Consider the following 22,457-nt stretch of genomic DNA (forward strand, 5'->3'; position numbering starts at 1 on the left):
GCTTTCACCTTTATTATATTGCAAACTTTAGATTCGTGTGCTGTTTTCTTAAGTGGAGCAACTTCTTTTTTTTTTTCCTTTTTTTCTTTTCCCTCCCCCTTCGAGTAATCAATGCACTGCTGAATGAGTTCATTTTAATGCACTCAATCATGCCTCTAATGTTCGTAGCTTACGGGCGCAAGCATCAGTAATGCAGGAATGTTATATGGCTTTAGTTTGGGCCATTTCATAAAATATTCATGGAATCAAAAATGTGCATCAAAATAGCGGCTGGGAGAATTACATTTATGTTCCTGCTTTTATGGCAGCTTCACATTTAAACCCATTTGTGTTAATATCTAGTCAATCTTCCTACTTTAAAAAAAAAACTAAAATGGGAGAGACCATATACATTCTCCTTTGCTTAATATTTGTTCTAGACATCTGCTGTCATACAACAAATATCTATAAACTTTCAGAGATGTTGTGCCAGGAAAGAGGGGTAAGCAGCAATTTGGGTAACACCCAAATGTATAAAACCTTGTTTTCTCTACATAGTGTTTGTCTTAACATCCTACCAAACATTTTGCAGTTTACAACACTGTCCAGGTTTTTGTTTGTATTTTTAAATAAATGGGGGGATTTCTTGTTTATGTGGGCTTTGGGTAAAGGGAACTCCTTTGTAGTAGTTTTAAGAGTACACTTTCTTTTAGATGAAAAACTATAAACAACATCTGTAGATGTTGTATAATTGTTTAAAAAACAAACCAGAAAAACCAAGAAACACTTGGCACTGAGCCCACTTCTGTGCATCCTGGATTCTTCTCGTTTGCAGTTGTTCACAGTGTGTCTCCCACTGGGATATGTTTTCTGATAGTATCTCATGTTCTTGAGATAAATTGATTATTGATGGAAGGCCAACTCCAGTCACTCCTGCAAAACATCTTGGCTCCATTTTCTGCCCTCATCAACTTGAAATATGAGTGGATGCTCTGGATTTTTGTTCTGGTGTAGAACCAGGCACTCCTAGTGATGAGACACGGCATGTCTTCCTTATCACAGTTAACTCCTGTGATCTTTGTTACTCATAGTGATGAGTAATTCCTGGTGCAAGAAGATAAAGCTCATGTCCCCTCAAGATGCCTTTACCATCTCTGAATGTGCCTGAATCCTCCTCTCTTTGGTTTTCAGTAAACTTTTACTTTTGTGATACCTTGTTCTAATTGTTTTTCTTCTCTCTGCCCTCTTTCTCAATGAAAATTAATGTTAATGCCTGAAAATTCCAGAGAAGGATGCCTGTCTAGACACTTGTCCTTCAGCAAGATTGATGGTGGGAACTGGGAATCTTGCTGGCTCATCTGGTAACAAAGGGCAGATACACTGAACATGCCGAAGAAGCTGTAAAGGGCTGCCATGAGCCAAACTTGAAAACCTGACTCAGGATCTCCATTTATATTTACATTTAGCTTTGTCAAAATAATCACTGGATTGAAGACTTTTTATACTATTTATCTCAGGTATATAAGAACAGGGTGCATTATGTCCTAATAAATATCTAATTGATATTAATATGAGTCTTTACTCATAAAGTAAGAAAATCTTTAAAGTCCTGTTCACTGTTGGATGGAGAAGGAAATGGCAACCCACTCCAGTACTCTTGCCTGGAGAATCTAATGGACGGAGGAGCCTGGTGGGCTACAGTCCATGGGGTCGCAAAGAGTCGGACACGACTGAGTGACTTCACTTTCTTTCTTTTCTTTCACTGTTGGAAATATAAATTGGATGGAAATGATCACATTGTTAGTCATGCTTAAAGGAAAATATTTTCCTATTTAAATTCATATGCTCCCTTCATAGACATTTTAATATTTTTAAATCAAATATTATACCATATCATAATATGTACTTTCACATTCTGACCAGTCTTTAGAAATTACAGCCAGGTCATTTGTATGCTTATGATTATTTGGATCAAATCCTTGCTGGCTGACTTACTCTCCTATTTGCCACTGGATAACTTTAGAAATGATTCCCTACATTCAAGAAGGGCTGGAAAACTCTTCTTCCTCTATGTAGGCACCTCGGTTTAAAACAGTGCTGATCACTACTATATATAAAATAGATAACTAATAACTAATAAGTACCTACTATTAGTTATAGCACAGGGAATTCAATGCTCAAAATAACCTATATGGAAAGAGAATCTAAGAAAGAATGGATATATGTATATGAATAACTGATTTCCTGTGCCTTACACCTGAAACATTATAAATGAACTATGCTCCAATAAAAATTTAAAAATAAATAAACAGGGCTGATCAGAACCCCCTGGGCCCTCCCTCCTTTGTGGTAGAGTGGTTGAGGAAGCAGACATAAAGCCATGAGTAGCTGGATGTGATCACAGGTTGGGACTATGTATGTGGCATCCTAGGTACCCTCACCCCATGGGTGTCATCTCACAGTTTAGGTTAAAGTAGAGAATTTAGATGTGGACTACAGAGTTGGTTGTACATTAGACTCCCTCAGGGAGAGCATTGAGAAGCACATCAATATGTAGTATCTGTTTGTTCATGTTGGAAGTTCCTGTGACTACCTGAATAGGGGCACAGAGTTATAGGCCTGGAAGACGCTAGAAATCATGTAACTCCAGCATTGTTTTAACTTGAGAGATTTATGTCCAGACAATCTGACTTACTCAATCTAAGTTTTCTGACTTGTTCTGATATGGGAGAACCAAGCCTTAGGGGTGGTTTGGCGATCCTGGATTTAAATCTTAAACATCATCTTTTAGCAATTTGAGTCATTTAATGTTTGTGAGCCTTAGTGTCCTCTTTGGTGTAAAAAGAGGACACCTTTTGAAAGGTTTGAAAGGTTAACTAGGATAATGTATGAGGGGAAAAAACCTTTTTGAACTAGCAGCCATCGCTCTTTGAGAAACAATAGTTGTCTGTACCTTTTACTGAGTATCTTGGCCTAGGTTGCTTTCTAATAGCATAACTCAAGCACATAAGAGCTTAACTTTGGCTGGTAATTATCAGCTAGGCAGTACACTGATACTAGTCCCCACTGCTTAATCAAAAATCAAACTCAACTGAAAAGTCTATTTCTCAATCATCCCAAGGCCCCCTTCCATCCTAATCAACTGAAACCAATGTCCCAAGAACCTCTCTTATTTCATTTCTGCATAGACAGCCTGTGCAGGAAATCTGATGACATCAGTAGCCGGGAGAGACGTCTAGCTTGTTTGGAATACCAAGACACAGTCCCCACCTTTCTCCCTGCCTTCCCCATCTTCATCCCCCTCCCCATTTCCTGGACATCTCCTTTCCCCACTTTCCCCCTCCCTTCCCCTTACTTCCACTTTCTGCCTGATGTGGATCAAATCTTGGACCCAGTTATCACTTCTCACATACTGTCTGCATCATTATGCATCATTTGCATCTCATTATAATCACTTGGGTTACCGAGAGCTTCCTCTCCTGGCTCTCCTGGAATTCTTAGTGAATCTGTTATTGTATAACACACCTTTGGACCCTCTTTCCATATGGTTACTGTGTGTGACCACAGATGCTGTCAGGCCCTTCTTAGTCTCCTTATAGTCCCCAGTTTTTTTTGGAACTCTCTCATTTACTCACAGTTCCCTGTATCCATCCATCCCTATTTACATGACCAAAGAGAAATATGTATCCATACTTTATGAATAAATGGATGCTGGATGAAAAAAAAGTACTCTCATATACAATCTTTCCAGGGATACTTTACAGGCAGAAATATAGTTAACAGAGGAAACATAACACACATATATGTCAATGCTCCATTCGAGTTTTAAAAAAGAAATGAGAGTCATGGGTATTTGGAGAAAGGTGTTTCTACTGAGTGGTGCTGCAGGAGAGAGGTGAAAAACTGTGCCCGCTTTTGTGGGAGGAAAGAGAAAATTTGTCAGTTAGATGTAAAGACAGAATAAGAAACTTCAACCCTGAGAATTTGTATCAAAATGAAAAAGAACTGGGCATTATTTTAAAATAGCTCCTATTACATATTTCTTTTAACACACTGAACATATTTTGATGCTAGAAACAGTAGCAGATGCCAGTAATCAGAAAGAAAAACAGAAAACAAACCATTCATCACCCAGATAACACTGATACTGCTTTGTAAATGTTTTCTGATAATTTTCAGTATTTTCACTTATCATAAGCACCTGTCCATGTAATCAAATATTCTTCTGTAATATCATATTTATGGTTTTTTAGTCTTTCATCATGTGAAAATTTCATAATACAAGTTTATAAATAGCTCAGCATCACAAGCCACCCCTCCCATGTTTCTTTGCTGATACACCCTTCTTCTGCAAGGGGCTCAGACTAGTCATGGATTTACTGAATTTTTGTACAGATCATTTCCTGATTGTATATGTCTGTTGTGTTTCTTTGAAAATACTACTTCTTTATATGTGCATTTTAATATTTATTTTAATAACAAATTCAATGCAAAAATCAGTTCAGTTCAGTCGCTCAGTCCTATCCGACTCTTTGCGACCCCATGGACTGCATCACGCCAGGCTTTCTTGTCCATCACCAACTCCTGGAGTTCACTCAAACTCATGTCCATTGAGTCAGTGATGCCATCCAACCATGTCATCCTCTGTCGTTCCCTTCTTCCACCTTCAATTTTCCCCAGCTTCAGGGTCTTTTCTAGTGAGTCAGTAGGAAGAAATTATACACAATAGTCATAGCAGGGGCGTGTTCAACCTGTACTGTGCAATGTATCTTTTTTTCTGTTGTTTATTTTTATAGCTTTATTGAGATGTAATTGACATATAATATTATATAGGTTTAATGTGTACAATGTGTTGATTTGATATAGTTACATGTTGCAAAATGATTCTGACTGTAACACCTGTATCGTGCATCTTATTTAAGGAAATTGAGCCTAATATGTCGGGAGTTGGTGATGGACAGGGAGGCCTGGCGTGCTGCGATTCATGGGGTCGCAAAGAGTCGGACACAACTGAGCGACTGAACTGAACTGAACTGAACTGATACCCTACATCAGTTCAGGGTCCTTTCACACACACAACTGAGCGACTGAACTGAACTGAACTGAACTGATATCCTACATCAGTTCAAGGTCCTTTAATCAGTCATGATAATATTTTCATCAGGACTTAACTACATATTTTGTTGAAAGAATATGTTGTACTTAAAAATAAATAGTGGTTATGTTTCATTTGGCCTGTGGATTTTTAAAAAATATTATCACTATGCCAGCTGGTAACAGTAGCTATGTTTATTGAGCATCTACTCTGTATCAGATATCGAACACATATTCATTCATTTCTCACAATAACACCTTGAATAGTTACACTATAATCTTGTTTGCAGAAGCCTTAAATTTGGGCACAAAGAGGGTAGTAATTAGCCTGAGGCTAAACAGCAGAAGGGCTTCCCAGGTGGTGCTAATGGTAAAGAACCTACCTGCCAGTGCAGGTAGACGTGAGAGGTGCAAGTTTGATCCTTGGGTTGGGAAAATACCCTGGAAGAGAGCATGGCAATCCAGTCCAGTAGTCTTGCTTGGAGAATCACATGGACAGAGGAGCCTGGTGAGCCATGATCCAGTGGGTCACATGGAGTTGAACATGACTGAAGTGACTTAAGTGACAAGGAACTCAAAAGCCTCTTGATGAAAGTGAAAGAGGAGAGTGAAAAAGTTGGCTTAAAGCTCAACATTCAGAAAACTAAGATCATGGCATCTGGTCCCATCACTTCATGGGAAATAGATGGGGAAACAGTGGAAACAGTGTCAGACTTTATTTTTGGGGGCTCCAAAATCACTGCAGATGGTGACTGCGGCCATGAAATTAAAAGATGCTTACTCCTTGGAAGGAAGGTTATGACCCACCTAGATAGCATATTCAAAAGCAGAGACATTACTTTGCCAACAAAGGTTTGTCTAGTCAAGGCTATGGTTTTTCCTGTGGTCATGTATGGATGTGAGAGTTGGACTGTGAAGAAGGGTGAGCGCCGAAGAATTGATGCTTTTGAACTGTGGTGTTGGAGAAGACTCTTGAGAGTCCCTTGGACTGCGAGGAGATCCAGCCAGTCCATTCTGAAGGAGATCAGCCCTGGGATTTCTTTGGAAGGACTGATGCTAAAGCTGAAACTCCAGTACTTTGGACTCATTGGAAAAGACTGATGCTGGGAGGGATTGGGGGCAGGAGGAGAAGGGGACGACAGAGGATGAGATGGCTGGATGGCATCACTGACTCGATGGATGTGATTCTGGGTGAACTTCGGGAGTTGGTGATGGACAGGGAGGCCTGGCGTGCTGCGATTCATGGGGTCGCAAAGAGTTGGACATGACTGAGTGACTGAACTGAACTGGACTGAACTGAAGTGACTTAGCACACATGCATGCAAACAGCAGAAATGGTAACAGTGGTATAGGAACTCAGACTGTCCACTTGGAGCCTACAGTTACTCTTAAATAGTGATATTGGAATGCCTAGATGTAAGTGCTTTTTCAGTTAATTCCAGTTAAGTAATTCCAATACTATAACAGAGGTATCTATATTACAGGATTTTGTGCGCATTTCTATAAGTCAGTTCACAAGTAAAATACAGTCTATAGTGGGGAACTACAAACTACCCTTCCAGAAATGTGCTTGCTCATATTTTAAGGAATCAAATGACTGTAAGTTAGAATTTTGACTTTGAGAAGATATATTTTCAACTATATTATAAAATATAATACAGAAGGGCAGTTGTTATTTTATTATTTAAAATTAAGCAGAATATACAAAGTCTCCTTGAAAAGTTCAGACTTTCAAAAGTAGTTTAAAGCTCCATAATATTTACATTTGAAACCTGTAGCAAATGCACCGTCTCTCAAGATACCTCAGTTATTAAGAATGAAAAATTGCTGCTCTACTGGGATAACAGGACAGCAGAGAGGTTTAGAACATGGGCTCTGAAATCAGACTGTCCAGATCTGCTAAGCCACTGGCCATGCAATCTTGGGCAAAGTCGTTTTTTAAAATTGATAATTTATTTATTTATTTTTAGCTGTGCGGGGTCTTTGTTGCTGCACAGGATTTTCACTAGTTGCAGCAAACAGGGGCTACCCTCTAGATGAGGTGCTCGGGTTCTCATTGCGGTGGGTTCTCTGGTGGAGCACACAGCTGTAGGGTGCTCACGCTTCAGTAGTTGTGGCACGTGGGCTCAGCGGTTGTGATTCCCAGGCTCTAGAGCACAGACTCAATAGTTGTGGCCCACACACTCAGTTGCTGCATGGCATGTGAGGTGTTCCCGGGTCAGGGATCAAACTTGTGTCTCCTGCATTGGCAAGTGAATTCTTTACCACTGAGCCACCAGGGAAGCCCATGGGCAAAATTCTTAACCTCACTCTTTTCTTCTGTAAAATGTAATCATAACAAATCTATATTCCATAGGACTGTTTTGATGATTAAATGAGAAATGCATGTATAGTACATAGCAGCCATCCCTTGCATGCATCATGTTGAGTAAATAAATGTTAGCTAATATGATTCTTGTTAATAATTATTACTTAACATTCACAACATCTCTAAACATATTCAATTCTCGTTAATTTCTACTAGCCCAAGTATATCCCTTTAACAAGTGTCTGTCCAAAATCAGTGCTGACTGTTCACAATAGCTAGGAAGGACATGGAAGCAACCTAGAGGTCCATCTGCAGATGAATGAATAAGAAAGCTGTGGTACACATACATAATGGAATATTACTCAGCTATTAAAAAGAACTCATTTGAATCAGTTCTAATGAGGTGGATGAAACTGGAGCCTATTATTCAGAGTGAAGTAAGTCAGAAAGAAAAGCACCAATGCACTATATTAACGCATATATATGGAATTTAGAAAGGTGGTAACGATGACCATATATGCAAGACAGCAAAAGAGACACAGATACAAAGAACAGACTTTTGGACTCTGTGGGAGAAGGCGAGGGTGGGATGATTTGAGAGAGTAGCACTGAAACATGTGTATTACCATGTGTGAAATAGATCACCAGTCCAAGTTCAATGCTTGAAACAGGGTACTCAAAGCCGGTGCACTGGGACAACCCTGAGGGATAGGATGGGGAGGGAGGTGGGAGGAGGGTTCAGGATAGGGGCACGTGTACACCAATGGCTGACTCATGTCAATGTATGGCAAAAGCCACCACAATATTGTAATTAGCCTCCAATTAAAGAAATTAATTTTTAAAAAATTAATTTAAAAAAATCTGCTGAATCTCAGATCCATATTGAGATAGCTCCTTTCAATCAGCTGAAGTCCTCTTCAGCCTTAGAAAGACTTGAACGCATCCCATGGTTCCACCCTCCTTCACCCCACTTGAATAGTAAAGCACAAGAAGTATTCAAAATATTTGAAGCTATGTTCTGGTCTGTGGTTGGTATTTATGAATGGCTTTTATTCCTCAGGTCAGCTTCTGGAAGCTGCGGAGCATTATGAAGCCTTCCATCAATTGACGCAAGGGCGGATATGGAAGGATGAGACAGGCCGTGTTCTCAACTTGTTGGCCTGCGAGAGTCTCCTGAGGACCTACAGATTACTCTCAGACAAAATGCTGGAAAATAAAGAATACAAACAGGCCATCAGAATTCTAATAAAAGCTTGTGAAATAGCCAAAGAAGGTGGGTGGAAAAGAGCACTCTCACACTGCTGCCTTTAATGGGCAGACGCTGCTTCTCCCAAGAGGGAGGTAAAAACCGTCAAGTGTTTGGGTGATTATTTCCTATGAAATGCAGAGACAAATGCCATCAATATACTTTCAAGTTTCACTGTAAAACAGAGGGGCCTTAGTGCTGACAACAAGAAATCCATTAGTTTCTTGAAAGCTTTATCTCCAAAATTGCAACCCTCTGGGAGTAATGTGATAAACCAATAAACCCATAATGAGAAGGTAAGGTCATTTGCAAAAGTTAAGGGTGTGTGTGTGTGTGCATGTGGATGCGTGTGTGCACACACATGTGCACACTTAAAGTCATATATTTCTTAAAATCTGAGAGACCTTTCACTGTAAATTCCATTTTGTCAGGTAATAGGAAATATATGATGGATATTAAGTTAGGAATAACAGGAAGATGAGGTTTAATATATTTTAGACCCTGGCCTGTCAAAGAGTGTGGCCTTTGGACTGACAGCATTAGCGTCGTCTGGAAGCTTGTAAGAAACGCAGCTTCTCCCACCCCACTCCAGACCAACTGCATCGGGATCTGCAGGTTTGCAAGATCCCCAGGTGATTCATATGCACACTCACAATAGTGAAAATGCTTTTGTGAGAGCTGATCACATGCTTGATAGTCTATATCATTTGCATATGAATAAAATACAAAGAAAAATTTGGAACATACACTCATAAGCTTTTACTTTGTGAGATGCAAAGTAAAACAAATTATCTAAGAGTAATTTATTAATAGAGTAGCCCTTTCATGAAGGAGGAAAAGATGGAAGTTATACCCTTGAACCAAAGTTCATTAGCTTGTGTTTATATTTAATCAGTTGGTTTACTGAATAACAAATGGCTTATTTGGAGTAAACAGGAGTGATTTTCTGGGTTTGATTTTAATTTTTTAAAGAGTGAAAGTAAAAATCTTAGCTTATTCTCTCTGTTACTTTTTAAAAATAGTATTAGTTGAAATAAATATAACGTTGAAAGACGTATCCCATTGAATGAACTGCTTTTGAATGAATGGTGATCGAGTACCTACCCCAAAGGGGTAACACTGACATAAATAGTTAGCTCTTAGATCAATTTGAGCAGCTAACTTTAGTCATGCAAAAAGTTATGTGAAATTTTAATGTAAGTTAATGTTATCAGTTAGGAAAAGGTATTTCACTTTAGGTTCACATTTGCTAAATCGTAAGGTAATTCACAAAGAAAGCAAAGTTCTTAGGGTCTCTTCCAACAGTCAGAGCCTGCCAAGCAGTCTCCTCTCTGAAAGCATCTCTCACTTTCCAAAGGACAGATAAAGAGAATAGGAGAAAACCAACTTCTTATGCTGTAATAATTTTGAGTATCTTTTGAAACCAATAAATATGTGTGCCCATAGTTTGCATATAAAAAAGAACACAGGTTAAAAGATGGCACAGTATTTCACAGAGCTCTGACAGCTGCTGAAATGCTCTGGAACAAATCACCCCTTCTTGTTGCCTTCTGCTTTGGTCAGGGAGCCTGAAGCAGCAGGCTGATGATTGCATGCCTTGCCTCCCACATTGGATTACATAGTATTTGAAGAGGACTGATATCCATAGAGCACCAGCTCCTTTGTTAGGGCGCCTTCATATAATGCACAAGTATAGCATCAGCCATACAGTGGTCTCATGACTCTAGTATTCTATTATTTTCATATTTCGGTCATCGTTGGTCTTTAATAAATGCACAGAGTTGTACAAACATCAACACTGACCCCATACTCACTAGAAGTCATGCCCCACACCCTTGTTCCCCTGTCCCCTAGTAACCATTCATCTTCTTTCTGTCTCTGTGCACTGACCTCTTCTGGATAGCTCACACAAATGGAATTATGCTATGTATGTTCCTTTGTGCCTAGCTTCTTTCACTTCGCATCATGTTTTCAAAGTTTATTTATCTTGTAATGTGTATCACTACTTCATTCATATTTATGGCCAAATAATGCACTATTGTATGATTATTACCACATTTTCTTTATCCACTCATCAGTTGATGGACATTTATGTTGTTCCCGCCTTTTGTCTGTTATGAATAATGCTGCTCTGAACATTTGTGTACATGTTTTCACTTCCTCTGGGTATATACCTAGTTGTGGAATTGCTGGGGCATATGGCAACCCACTCCAGTGTTCTTGCCTGGAGAATCCCAGGGACGGGGGAGCCTGGTGGGCTGCCGTCTGTGGGGTCGCACAGAGTCGGACACGACAAAAGTGACTTAGCAGCAGCAGCAGCAGCGTAACTATATGTTTAACTTGTTGTTGTTGTTCTTGTTCAGTCGCTCAGTCATGTCTGACTCTTTGTGACCCCCTGGACTGTAGCACACCAGGCTTCCCTGTCTTTCACCATCTCCCAGAGCTTGCTCAAACTCAGTGTCCGTTGAGTCAGTGATGCCATCCAACCATCTCATCTTCTGTTGTCCCCTTCTCCTCCTTCCTTCAGTCTTTCCCAGGATCAGGGCCTTTTCTAATGGGTCAGTTCTTCGCATCAGTTGGCCAAAGTATTGGAGCTTCAGCTTCAGCATCGGTCCTTCCAATGAATGTTCAGGATTAACTTATTGAGGAACTGGCAAAGAGTTTTCCCAAGTCACTGAATTGTTTTACGTTCCTGTCAACAAAATATAAAGGGTTTCACTTTAGCCATCTCCTCACCAGCACCTGTTGCTCGTCTTTTTATTATAGTCATCTTTAGTGGGTATAAAATGATACCTCACTGAATTTATTTTGCATATCCCTGTTGGTTAATGATGTTGAACATCTCTTCGTGTGCTTACTGTCCATTTGTATATCTTCTTTGCAGAAATGTGTATTCAGTTTCTTTGCCCATTTTTAATTGGGTTATTTTTCTTTTTATTATTGAGTTATAAGAATCCTCTAATATTCTAGGGCAAGTCCTTCATCAGATTTGTGATTTGAAAACACTGGGTTTTCTTTTCCCTTTCTGATGGGATACACTGAGGGCCAAGTTTTTAATTTGATAAAGTGCAAAGTAATGTATTCCTTCTTCTGTTGTTTGTGCTTTTGATATCATAACTATGAAGGTTTTCACTAATCCAAAGTCATGAAGATTTACTTCTATATTTTATTCTAAGAGTTTTATAGTTCTAAGTCCTATATTTAGGGTGTGTGTGTGTGTGTGTGTGTGTGTGTGTGTGTGTGTGAAGAGGGTCCACCTTCATGTTTTGCATGTGGGTATCCAGTTGCCCCAGTACTGAAGTGAAGTGAAGTCGCTTAGTCGTGTCCGACTCTTTGTGACCCCATGGACTGTAGCCCACCAGGCTCCTCAGTCCATGGGATTTTCCAGGCAAGAGTACTGGAGTGGGTTGCCTTTTCCTTCTCCAGGGGTCTTCCTGACCCAGGGATCGAACCCAGGTCTCCTGCATTGTAGGCAGACACTTTACTGTCTGAGCAGTACTAGTTGTTGAAAATGCTCTTCTTTCTCAGTCTTGTCTTGGGAATGTTGATAAGTTTAATTGACCATAAATGTGAGGGCTGGTGTCAGAGGCCATCTTTGTCTTCTTCCTGATCTTAGGACAAAAGCTGTCAGTTTTTCACCATTAAGTTTAATGTTAGCTGTGGGGATTTTTGTAGATACTTTTTTTTAACACGTTGAGGAAGTTCCCTTCTATTCAGAATTTGTTGAGGGTTTTTTAAATCATAGAAAAGGGTTGGATTTTGTGAAATGTCTTTTTATGCATCTATTGAGATGAAAATGTGGTTTGTCCTTTATATTAAAAATAGTATATTACATGGACTGATTTGCACATGTTGAATCAACCCTAAATTCCTGGGATAAATCCAGCTCGATCCTGGTGTTTAATCCTTTTCCTTTAACTCCTGGATTGGCTTTGCTAGTAATTATTGGGAATTGTCTATATTTATGATGGATGTTGGCTTGTAGTCTTCTTTTCTTGTGGTGTATTTTTGGTGTCAAAATAATAGTGGCTTCATAGAATGATTTGGGAAGTGTTCTCATTTAGTTTTTGGAGGAGTCTGTGAAGAATTGGTGTTGATTGTATTTTTAATATTTGGTAGACTTCATCATTGAAGCTATCTGGGCTTCTTTTGTGGAAAGTACTTGATTTCTAATTTAAGTTCTTTACTTATTGTGAATCTATTCATATTTTCCATCTCTTCTTGAGTCACTTTCAGTAGTTTGCATCTTTCTATTTTTCCATTTTATCAACTGTATCTAATTTGTTGGTATACCATTGTCCATAACATTCCTTTATTATATTTTTTTAATCTCTGTAAGAACTGTGGTGATTTCCCTCATTCATTCCTGGTTTTCATAATTTGAGGATTTTCTTTTTTTCCTTGTTAAGTCTAGCTAAAGGTCTGTCAATTTTGTAGACTTTTTCAATGAACCAACTTTTGGTTTTGTTGATAACCTCTTTTTTTTCTATTCTCTATTTCACTTATTTCCTCTCTATATTATTTCCTTCTGTTTGCTTTAAGTTAAATTAGTTATTCTTTGTCTACTTTTATAAAGTGAAATGATGCTTCCTTTTTTAAAAAACAGGCATTTATAGCTGTACATGTCCCTCTATGCTCACTTTAGCTGAATCCCACGAGTTTGGGGGTTTTGTATTTTCATTTTCATTCATCTCAAAGTATTTTCTAGTTTGCCTTTTCATTTCTTCTTTGATCCAATGATTATTTAGAAGCATGTTTAATTTCCACATAGTTCTGAGTTTCTCAAATTTTTCTGTTATCTTTAATTTCATTTTCTTGTGGATACCATCTCCTCAGTGATATCTACTACCCTTACAACTGTATTTAATATGTTTGTACCCCTACTTAGCATTCTCAAATCCCCTTAACCTTCTTAATTTTTTCCCCAAAATACTTATCAGTCTGAAACTTACCATATAATTTATTATGCTTATTTTCAATTTTCTGTCTTTTCCTTTTATTTCTCTAAAATATAAACTCCCCAAGGACAGGGGATCTGTCTGGTTAATGTACTGATGGATTGCAAGTGCTGAGAGTTGTGCCCGGTATTTGGTTTTCAGTCACTAAGTTGTGTCTGACTCTTTGCGACCCTGTGGACTGCAGCACGCCAGGCTTCCCTGTCTTTCACTATCTCCTAGAGTTTGCTCAAACTCATGTCCATTGAGTCCATGATGCCATCCAACCACCTCATTCCCTGTTGCCCCCTTCTACCTTGTATAGGATGGTCCTAACAAATAAGCACTGAATAAATGAATGAGTGAATATGTGTTAGCCAAATAACAAAAGGAAGGTTTAGGGCACATTTTAGTAAAACATTTGAGTTACTCCCAAGAACATTGTCTCTGTCCATTATTCTACCTGGGATGACTTCCTCTTTGGATTCTCTAGTAAACATACTAGTGTAAGAATGAGCAGTTTAGTTTTGAAAATAAAAACGTATTAATTTCTTTAAGATAAATGACTATTGACTTGGATAGCATGGCTAATATAAATTTAACCCACTCAGGTAAACAACACAATATAAATAATATTTGACACTTTTTTTTGTATGTCACTGTTGAGTGTGTCACTCAACTGTAATACGTTTTCCTTCATTATTTTATTACTTTCAGTTTATCTTAACTTTGTCTCAGTTAGTAAACAGGAAGTTCTTATACTTAAACCCTACTATTATTTGGTGTGATCTATTTCAATTAGCTATTTCAAAATCTTTCTGTCTACAGGAATAGATTTTTTTTTCTACTTTTGTGGGTTGCTTTTTACATAAAGTTTAATGCAAATAATGATCCTGTATGCAAACATGCAGTTGTCACTGCTTTACACCATTTAACGCAGCAAGTACACGTCTCAAGTAATCAACCTTTAATTATCGAAGAGGCAACTTCCCACCATAGTCTCTTCCTTCTACCCCTTCTTTTCCTTCCCTAGTCCCACCTTTCTCCCCAGCAGTCGTAAGCCTATAGCAGAGAAAAAGTGAGGACCCAGCTGAATTATGAGTTCAAATTTCCCAGACTGAATCACTAGCATCATCAGCTCTGCTGAAGTGAGATCTTGAGGGTATAATTCTCTGCAACTGATGAAATTGTCAGAGAAGAAAAAATATACTGTCAGTGGCATTTGCTGTCCTGTTTCCTTGCAGTCTTCCAGTTGAGCCACTGCTTCACAAGAGGTAATTCAGTGAGTGCTGAGCAGAGAATTGCTAGCTCCTGTGGAAATCCATCATGGTGGGAATGCAGAGTGCAGAAACCTAAGGATCTTTACTTTCCAAAGATAAAAAATGAGGGTAGATCTGTCAGCATTTGCATCACCCAGGAGTCAGATAACATTAAAAGGCAAAGACTTCCAAAAGTAAAAGAGAATAGTATTATTTTTTAAAATAAGAACCTCCTGTGGTTCTTGCAAGTATATTAGATTTACATGTTAAATTTTGTACATTAAATGCTAGTAAATTATTTATTTATTAGACAGTGTGATGTATGTCTTATTGAAGCACATGTTACATGTTTATATATTTTGAGAAGAAAAATTTGATAATGCCTGGAATAAAGCACATCTTACAAAATTTAGGCTAAATTCCTTGTGAAAAGATGGTGAAAAGCATTTACCAGTCACTAGCAAGGGAAAATGTGTTTGGGTTTCAAAATATGCATGGAACTTTATACCAAGAAACCAAGCTCTGGCATTCTTACCCAAGTTTTAAGCAATAACTTTCCAGCTAAACCTAGTCAAGGCAATAATTCCTTAATTTGCTAATTATCTGCCCTACTGGAGACTTAGCTGAATGCCAGTCTGTGTGTGTATGTGTATTTATGCACCAAGTAAGGCTGATGCTCTTTATCAATTATTTCATGTATGTAGTCACAGCTATAGGGAATGGCTGTAGGTTTTACATGGTGGTGCATGCATACTAAGTCATGTCTGACTCTTGGCGACCCTATGGACTGCCAGAAACCTGTGTCGATGGGATTCTCCAAGCAAAAATACTGGGGTGGGTTGCATGCCCTCCTCCAGGGGATCTTCCCGACCCATGGATCAAACCCGTGCCTCTTATGTCTCCTGCACTGGTAGGCAGGTTCCTTACCTCTAACCCCAAGTGGGAAGCCCTTACATGGGTGACCGGTATAGAAATCATATAGGGCTGTCAAAATGCTAAGACCGGATTTTGTACACAGAGGAACCTCATCATAATTATATTGCTAACACACCTTACTCTGACATCTGTGACCCAGGTAAATTATATTAATGTCAGCCTTTTTGATCAGTACACAGCTAGGCTTCAGGGGTTGTTGATATAAATCTGTATACTTTGTTATAATAACTTTCCACTGTCTTGAAAAGCAGAGACTCTGTGGTAATAAGCCAGTTTCTTCAATACCATAATATTTTTTCTACATTTTTGTTTTAGGAAATGACAAAAAGATGGAAGGAGAGGCTTCCTATTACTTGGGCTTAGCGCACTTGGCTGCTGGAGAGTATGAAACAGCATTAGCAGTAAGTTCAAGGAGACTTTTCATCACTGCCACTTTTTATTTTATTATATTTGTTTTATTGTATGTTGTTATAAGGCCAACAGGAATGAGATGGGCCTGATGTAAATGTACCTGTTTATAGAGACTAAAGCAGAATAGCTATTCTAGAAGCATTAAAAATTGGTTTTACTGATGAAGTTAAATATATCAAATAATGGGGCCCCCCACTCCCATAGCACCAAGGACAAGAGGAAGTGGATTTAAATTACAGCAAAACGTATACAGTAAAAAAATTACAGTAAACTTGTGGTTTGGGACATTTTTCTTCGAAAAGATGGTGGTTAACAAGGAACAGATTGAATTCCATTGTTGTGGACTTTTCGTAGGTGGGAGTTAGGGGAGAGGGCACCAAGTGGGGAAGGCATCGCTAGTCCCAATCTGAGAATCAGCCTGTTTCATGATAAAAATCACTTTTTGTCTATTTTATGTCAGGCTTGGGGTGTTTGACACACAAAAAAAATGTCAAAAGTTATCTTTTCTATAACAGAAATAATTTTTCTCCCATTCTTCTCTTACCTCTAATACATTTCAAGTGTGCCTTCATATTTAATTTTGTTTACATCTCAGGTAATAGCCCTATTTGACATGGAGTATTAGCTTTATTTTCAACTTTAAGGAGCTCTTACTGGCTCTTTTAGATATTCATGCTATGTAGCATTCCTGTAATTGAGCTAGATATATTCTTTATCATCCTTAAAATTGGGTCATCATAGGAAACTTGGGTTTTCCTAGTTGACTCTTCTGCTTAATATTTTTTCGTTAATGACATGCATTCAGCAAGGCTGTTGTGTTCCAGATACTTTCAGGAGCACAGAAGCCGACAAGATGCACATTTCCCTTTAGGAGCTAATTTAATGAGGGTGACCAACTTGTAAACAACTATAATTCAAAGAAGGATGGACAGGGGTTTTCTGAATTCAGAGATAAGTATGTATTTAGTTCCAATACTGAAAATCAAGAGGGTTGCACAGAAGAACTTTTGAGGGGTAGGATATCTACAGGCAGAAAGTATGAACGTCATGGATAATGGAATATTAGACACACGCTCATTCACACACACTCAACATGAACGTTTGAGAAGGTTTGAGAAGCACTGAATTGTTATGTGCAAGGTAGGATACAGTAGGAGATCAAGTTGGAAAATTAAGTGAAAACTGGCTTAAAGATATTCCCCCCTGCCTCATCACATGGCAAGTGCATGGCAAAATAAATTCAAACAATTCCATAGAGTTTACAGTGAAGATGAATCTTCCTTCTGCCCCTATACTCAGTCTCACAGTTTTCTCAAAGACAATTATAGTTACAAGTTCCTGGTTTATCCTGCCAAAAATTTTCATGTGTATGCCTGGCATATAAGTACACATATATGTGTATCCATTTGGTTGTTTACAAAACAGTGAGTTTTTATACACACTGTTCTGCCTCCTGAATTAACTTCCTCCATACTAATGCATATCTAGACAGGTCTCATTTTAAAAAGGACTCATGGTGAGCTACTTGACTTTCACTTTTCACTTTCATGCATTGGAGAAGGAAATGGCAACCCACTCCAGCGTTCTTGTCTGGAGAATCCCAGGGATGGGGGAGCCTGGTGGGCTGCCGTCTATGGGGTCGCACAGAGTCGAACACGACTGAAGTGACTTAGCATAGCATAGCATGGTGCCCCATGATATAGCTATACTATAAGGGATTTAACCATCTCCTGTTGGTGGGCATTTAGGTTATCTCCAAGCAGGTTTTTTTTTTTCCTTTTAAAAAAAAATTTATGTATTTATTTTACTTACTTTACAGTATTGTAGTGCTTTTTGCCATACATCGACATGAATCAGTCACGGGTGCACATGTGTCCTCCTGTTCTGAACCCGTCTCCCACCTCCCTCTCCACCCCATCCCTCTAGGGTGGCCCAGAGCACCTACCGGCTTTGAGTGCCCTTCTTCATGCATCAAACTTGCACTGGTCATCTGTTTTACACATGGTAATATACATGTTTCAATGCTATTCTCTCATATCATCTCACCCTTGCCTTCTCCCACAGAGTCCATAAGTCTGTTCTTTACATCTATGTCTCTTTTGCTGCCTTCCATATAGAATTGTTGTTACCATCTTTGTAAATTCCATAAATATTGCTTTAATATACTGTATTGCTGTTTCTTTTTTTTAATACAAATTTATTTATGTTAATTACAGGTTAATTACTTTACAATATTGTATTGGTTTTGCCATACATCAGCATGAATCCGCCACGGGTGTACACGTGTTCCCCATCCTGAACCCCCGGCCCTCCTCCCTCCCCATACCATCCCTCTGGGTCGTCCCAGTGCACCAGCCCCAAGCAACCAGTATCATGCATCAAACCTGGACTGGTGATTCGTTTCATATATGATATTATACATGTTTCAATGCCATTCTCCCAAATCATCCCACCCTCGCCCTCTCCCACAGAGTCCAAAAGACTGTTCTATACATCTGTGTCTCTTTTGCTGTCTCGCTTACAGGGTTATCATTACCATCTTTCTAAATTCCATATATATGCGTTAGTATACTATATTGGTGTTGTTCTTTCTGGCTTACTTCACTCTGTATAATAGGCTCCAGTTTCATCCGTCTGGTTAGAACTGACTCAAATGTGTTCTTTTTTATAGCTAAATAACATTTGATTGTGTATATGTACACAACTTCCTTATCCATTTGTCTGTCGGTGGGCATCTGGGTTGCTTCCATGTCCTGGCTATTGTAAACAGTGCTGCAGTGAACACTGAGGTACACGTGTCTCTTTCAATTCTGGTTTCCTCAGTGTGTATGCCCAGCACTGGGATTGCTGGGTCATATGACAGGTCTGTTTCCAGTTTTTTAAGGAATCTCCACACTGTTCTCTATAGCAACTGTGCCAGTTTGCATTCCCACCAATCAGTTTTTGTCACATAGAGTATAGCAGTGAACAGCTTTGTGCTGAAGTGAGAGATGATCTACAGGGTAAATTCCTACAGGTGGAAATGCTGAGTCAGAGAGAAGGTGAATTTAAAAATGAATTTGGGGGAAGGCGTCAAGATGGCGGAGGAGTAGGACGGGGAAAACACTTTCTCCCCCACAACTTCATCAAAAGAGCATTTAAACGTCGAGTAAATTCCACAAAACAACTTCTGAATGCCAGCAGAGGACATCAGGCACCCAGAAAAGCAACCCAACTCCTCGAAAGGAGGTAGGAAAAAATATTAAAGACAATAAAAGAGACAAAAGAGGGAGGGACGGAGTTCCGTCCCGGGAAGGGAGTCTTAAAAAGAGAGAAGTTTCCAAACACCAGGAAACCTTCTCACTGCCGAATCTGTGCCGAGCTTTGGAAGCACAGAGGGCAACATAACAGGGAGAAAAAATAAATAAACAATTAAAACTCGCAGATCGCGAGCCCTACGGTAACTCCTCCAGCGGAGAAGCAGTGCAGACGCCTGCATCCCCCATTAGCAAGCGGGGGCTGGGCAGGGAGGCGCGGCGCGGGCTGCATCGCTGAGAGTAAGAATTTGGCCTGAATACCCTGAGCACTATCTGAGCGAAATAATTTGGGCTAGCAAACCAGACTGTGGGATATCTACCATGCGAAAAGCCAGCCCTAACTTAAGACACCACCAGCCCGCGCACGGAACAAAGGACTAAACAGAGGTAGCCGGCTGCAAACCTTCCCCCTCCGGTGACAGACAGCCAGAGCCGGAAGGGGGCAATCGCAGCCCCAGAGAGACATTATCTATAAAACTGGCTTCTTTGCTAACTAAAACTTCTTGGGGGTCTGGACGGTTAACATCTGCCTGAGAAGGTGCGCCGGTTTTATACCCAGATAACCGAGTGGCGGGGAGGCGATAAGTCGCAGCATTGGCGCTCGCCAAACACCTCATCACCTGAGCTGCTCGGACCTGGGAAGAGCACAAAACGCAGCCCCAACTGAGTCTGCGCCTCTGAGGACTACCTGAGTGCCTGAACCTGAGCGGCTTGGACCTGGGAGGTGCATGCAACCCAGGGCCAGCCTCGGATTGTTCCCGGCGGAACAACCTAGAGCCTGAGCAGTGTGGGCAGGGAGGCTACACGCGCCGTGAGCGGGGGCAAACCCAGTGTGGCTGAGGCACTGCGAGCGCACGCCAGTGTCATTTGTTTGCAGCATCCCTCCCTCCCTCCCCATAGCGCGACTGAACAAAGAGAAGAAATACAGCTCCACCCACCAGAACACCGACACAAGCTTCCCTAACCAGGAAACCTTGACAAGCCACCTCTACATACCCACACACAGCGAGGAAACGCCACAATAAAGAGAACTCCACAAACTACCAGAATACAGAAAAGACTCCCAAGCTCAGCAATTTAAACAAGATGAAGAGACAGAGGAATACCCAGCAGATAAAGGAACAGGATAAATGCCCACCAAACCAAACAAAAGAGGAAGAGATAGGGAATCTACCTGATAAAGAATTCCAAATAATGATAGTGAAATTGATCCAAAATCTTGAAATTAAAATGGAATCACAGATAAATAGCCTGGAGACGAGGATTGAGAAGATGCAAGAAAGGTTTAACAAGGACCTAGAAGAAATAAAAAAGAGTCAATATATAATGAATAATGCAATAAATGAAATTAAAAACACTCTGGAGGCAATAAATAGTAGAATAACAGAGGCAGAAGATAGGATTAGTGAATTAGAAGATAGAATGGTAGAAATAAATGAATCAGAGAGGATAAAAGAAAAACGAATTAAAAGAAATGAGGACAATCTCAGAGACCTCCAGGACAATATTAAACGCTACAACATTCGAATCATAGGGGTTCCAGAAGAAGAAGACAAAAAGAAAGACCATGAGAAAATACTTGAGGAGATAATAGTTGAAAACTTCCCTAAAATGGGGAAGGAAATAATCACCCAAGTCCAAGAAACCCAGAGAGTCCCAAACAGGATAAACCCAAGGAGAAACACCCCAAGACACATATTAATCAAATTAACAAAGATCAAACACAAAGAACAAATATTAAAAGCAGCAAGGGAAAAACAACAAATAACACACAAGGGAATTCCCATAAGGATAACAGCTGATCTTTCAATAGAAACTCTTCAAGCCAGGAGGGAATGGCAAGACATACTTAAAATGATGAAAGAAAATAACCTACAGCCCAGATTATTGTATCCAGCAAGGATCTCATTCAAGTATGAAGGAGAAATCAAAAGCTTTTCAGACAAGCAAAAGCTGAGAGAATTCTGCACCACCAAACCAGCTCTCCAACAAATACTAAAGGATATTCTCTAGACAGGAAACACAAAAATGGTGTATAAACTCGAACCCAAAACAATAAAGTAAATGGCAACGGGATCATACTTATTAGTAATTACCTTAAACGTAAATGGGTTGAATGCCCCAACCAAAAGACAAAGACTGGCTGAATGGATACAAAAACAAGACCCCTATATATGTTGTCTACAAGAGACCCACCTCAAAACAGGGGACACATACAGACTGAAAGTGAAGGGCTGGAAAAAGATTTTCCATGCAAATTGGGACCAAAAGAAAGCAGGAGTCACAATACTCGTATCAGATAAATTAGACTTTAAAACAAAGGCTGTGAAAAGAGACAAAGAAGGTCACTACATAATGATCAAAGGATCAATCCAAGAAGAAGATATAACAATTATAAATATATATCCACCCAACATGGGAGCACCGCAGTATGTAAGACAAATCCCAACAAGTATGAAAGGAGAAATTAACAATAACACAATAATAGTGGGAGACTTTAATACCCCACTCACACTTATGGATAGATCAACTAAACAGAAAATTAACAAGGAAAAAAAAAAAAAACATGTATGTATCTATAAAGTTCACTAAAGCAAAGCACAGTAAAATGAGGTATGGCAATAAAAGGCGTTAAATTTATCAAATAAAAAAAAATAAATAAAGTGCTGAAAAATAAAAAAATAAATAAATAAAATAAAATAAAAATAAAAATGAATTTATTTTTATTTCTGATCTTCACTTCAAAGGCACTTCACAAGTTTGTAGTCATACAACAATAACAATCAGTGAAAGTGCCTGCTTTCTCAGGAGCTATTTGTATTTTAAGAATTTAGACATATAGTTAATATGTGTTGTGAATGTTTTTCCAGGCCATTTTTTAAGGTGTTTTTTTTTTTTATTAATTGGAGGATAATTTCTTTACAGTGTTGTGTTAGTTTTTACCATACAACAAGGTGAATCAGCCATAAGTACAGGCCATTGTTTTGTTGTTTT

The 22,457-nt window shown here is 39.2% G+C and overlaps 1 protein-coding gene across 4 annotated transcripts in view; it reads left to right on the top strand.

Annotated features, from left to right (window-relative positions):
* The window catches only part of TTC29 (tetratricopeptide repeat domain 29), a 277,080-nt gene that overhangs the window by 72,962 nt on the left and 181,661 nt on the right, over positions 1-22,457 (top strand). For all 4 annotated transcript variants that reach the window (XM_059876103.1, XM_005217505.5, XM_024977370.1 and 1 more), the window contains 2 exon segments: positions 8,442-8,654; positions 16,072-16,157. In XM_059876103.1, the coding sequence (XP_059732086.1) occupies positions 8,442-8,654; positions 16,072-16,157 (299 nt within the window).

Source organism: Bos taurus, chromosome 17, assembly GCF_002263795.3.
Source record: "Bos taurus isolate L1 Dominette 01449 registration number 42190680 breed Hereford chromosome 17, ARS-UCD2.0, whole genome shotgun sequence".
In the NCBI taxonomy this organism is placed as follows: domain Eukaryota; kingdom Metazoa; phylum Chordata; class Mammalia; order Artiodactyla; family Bovidae; genus Bos; species Bos taurus.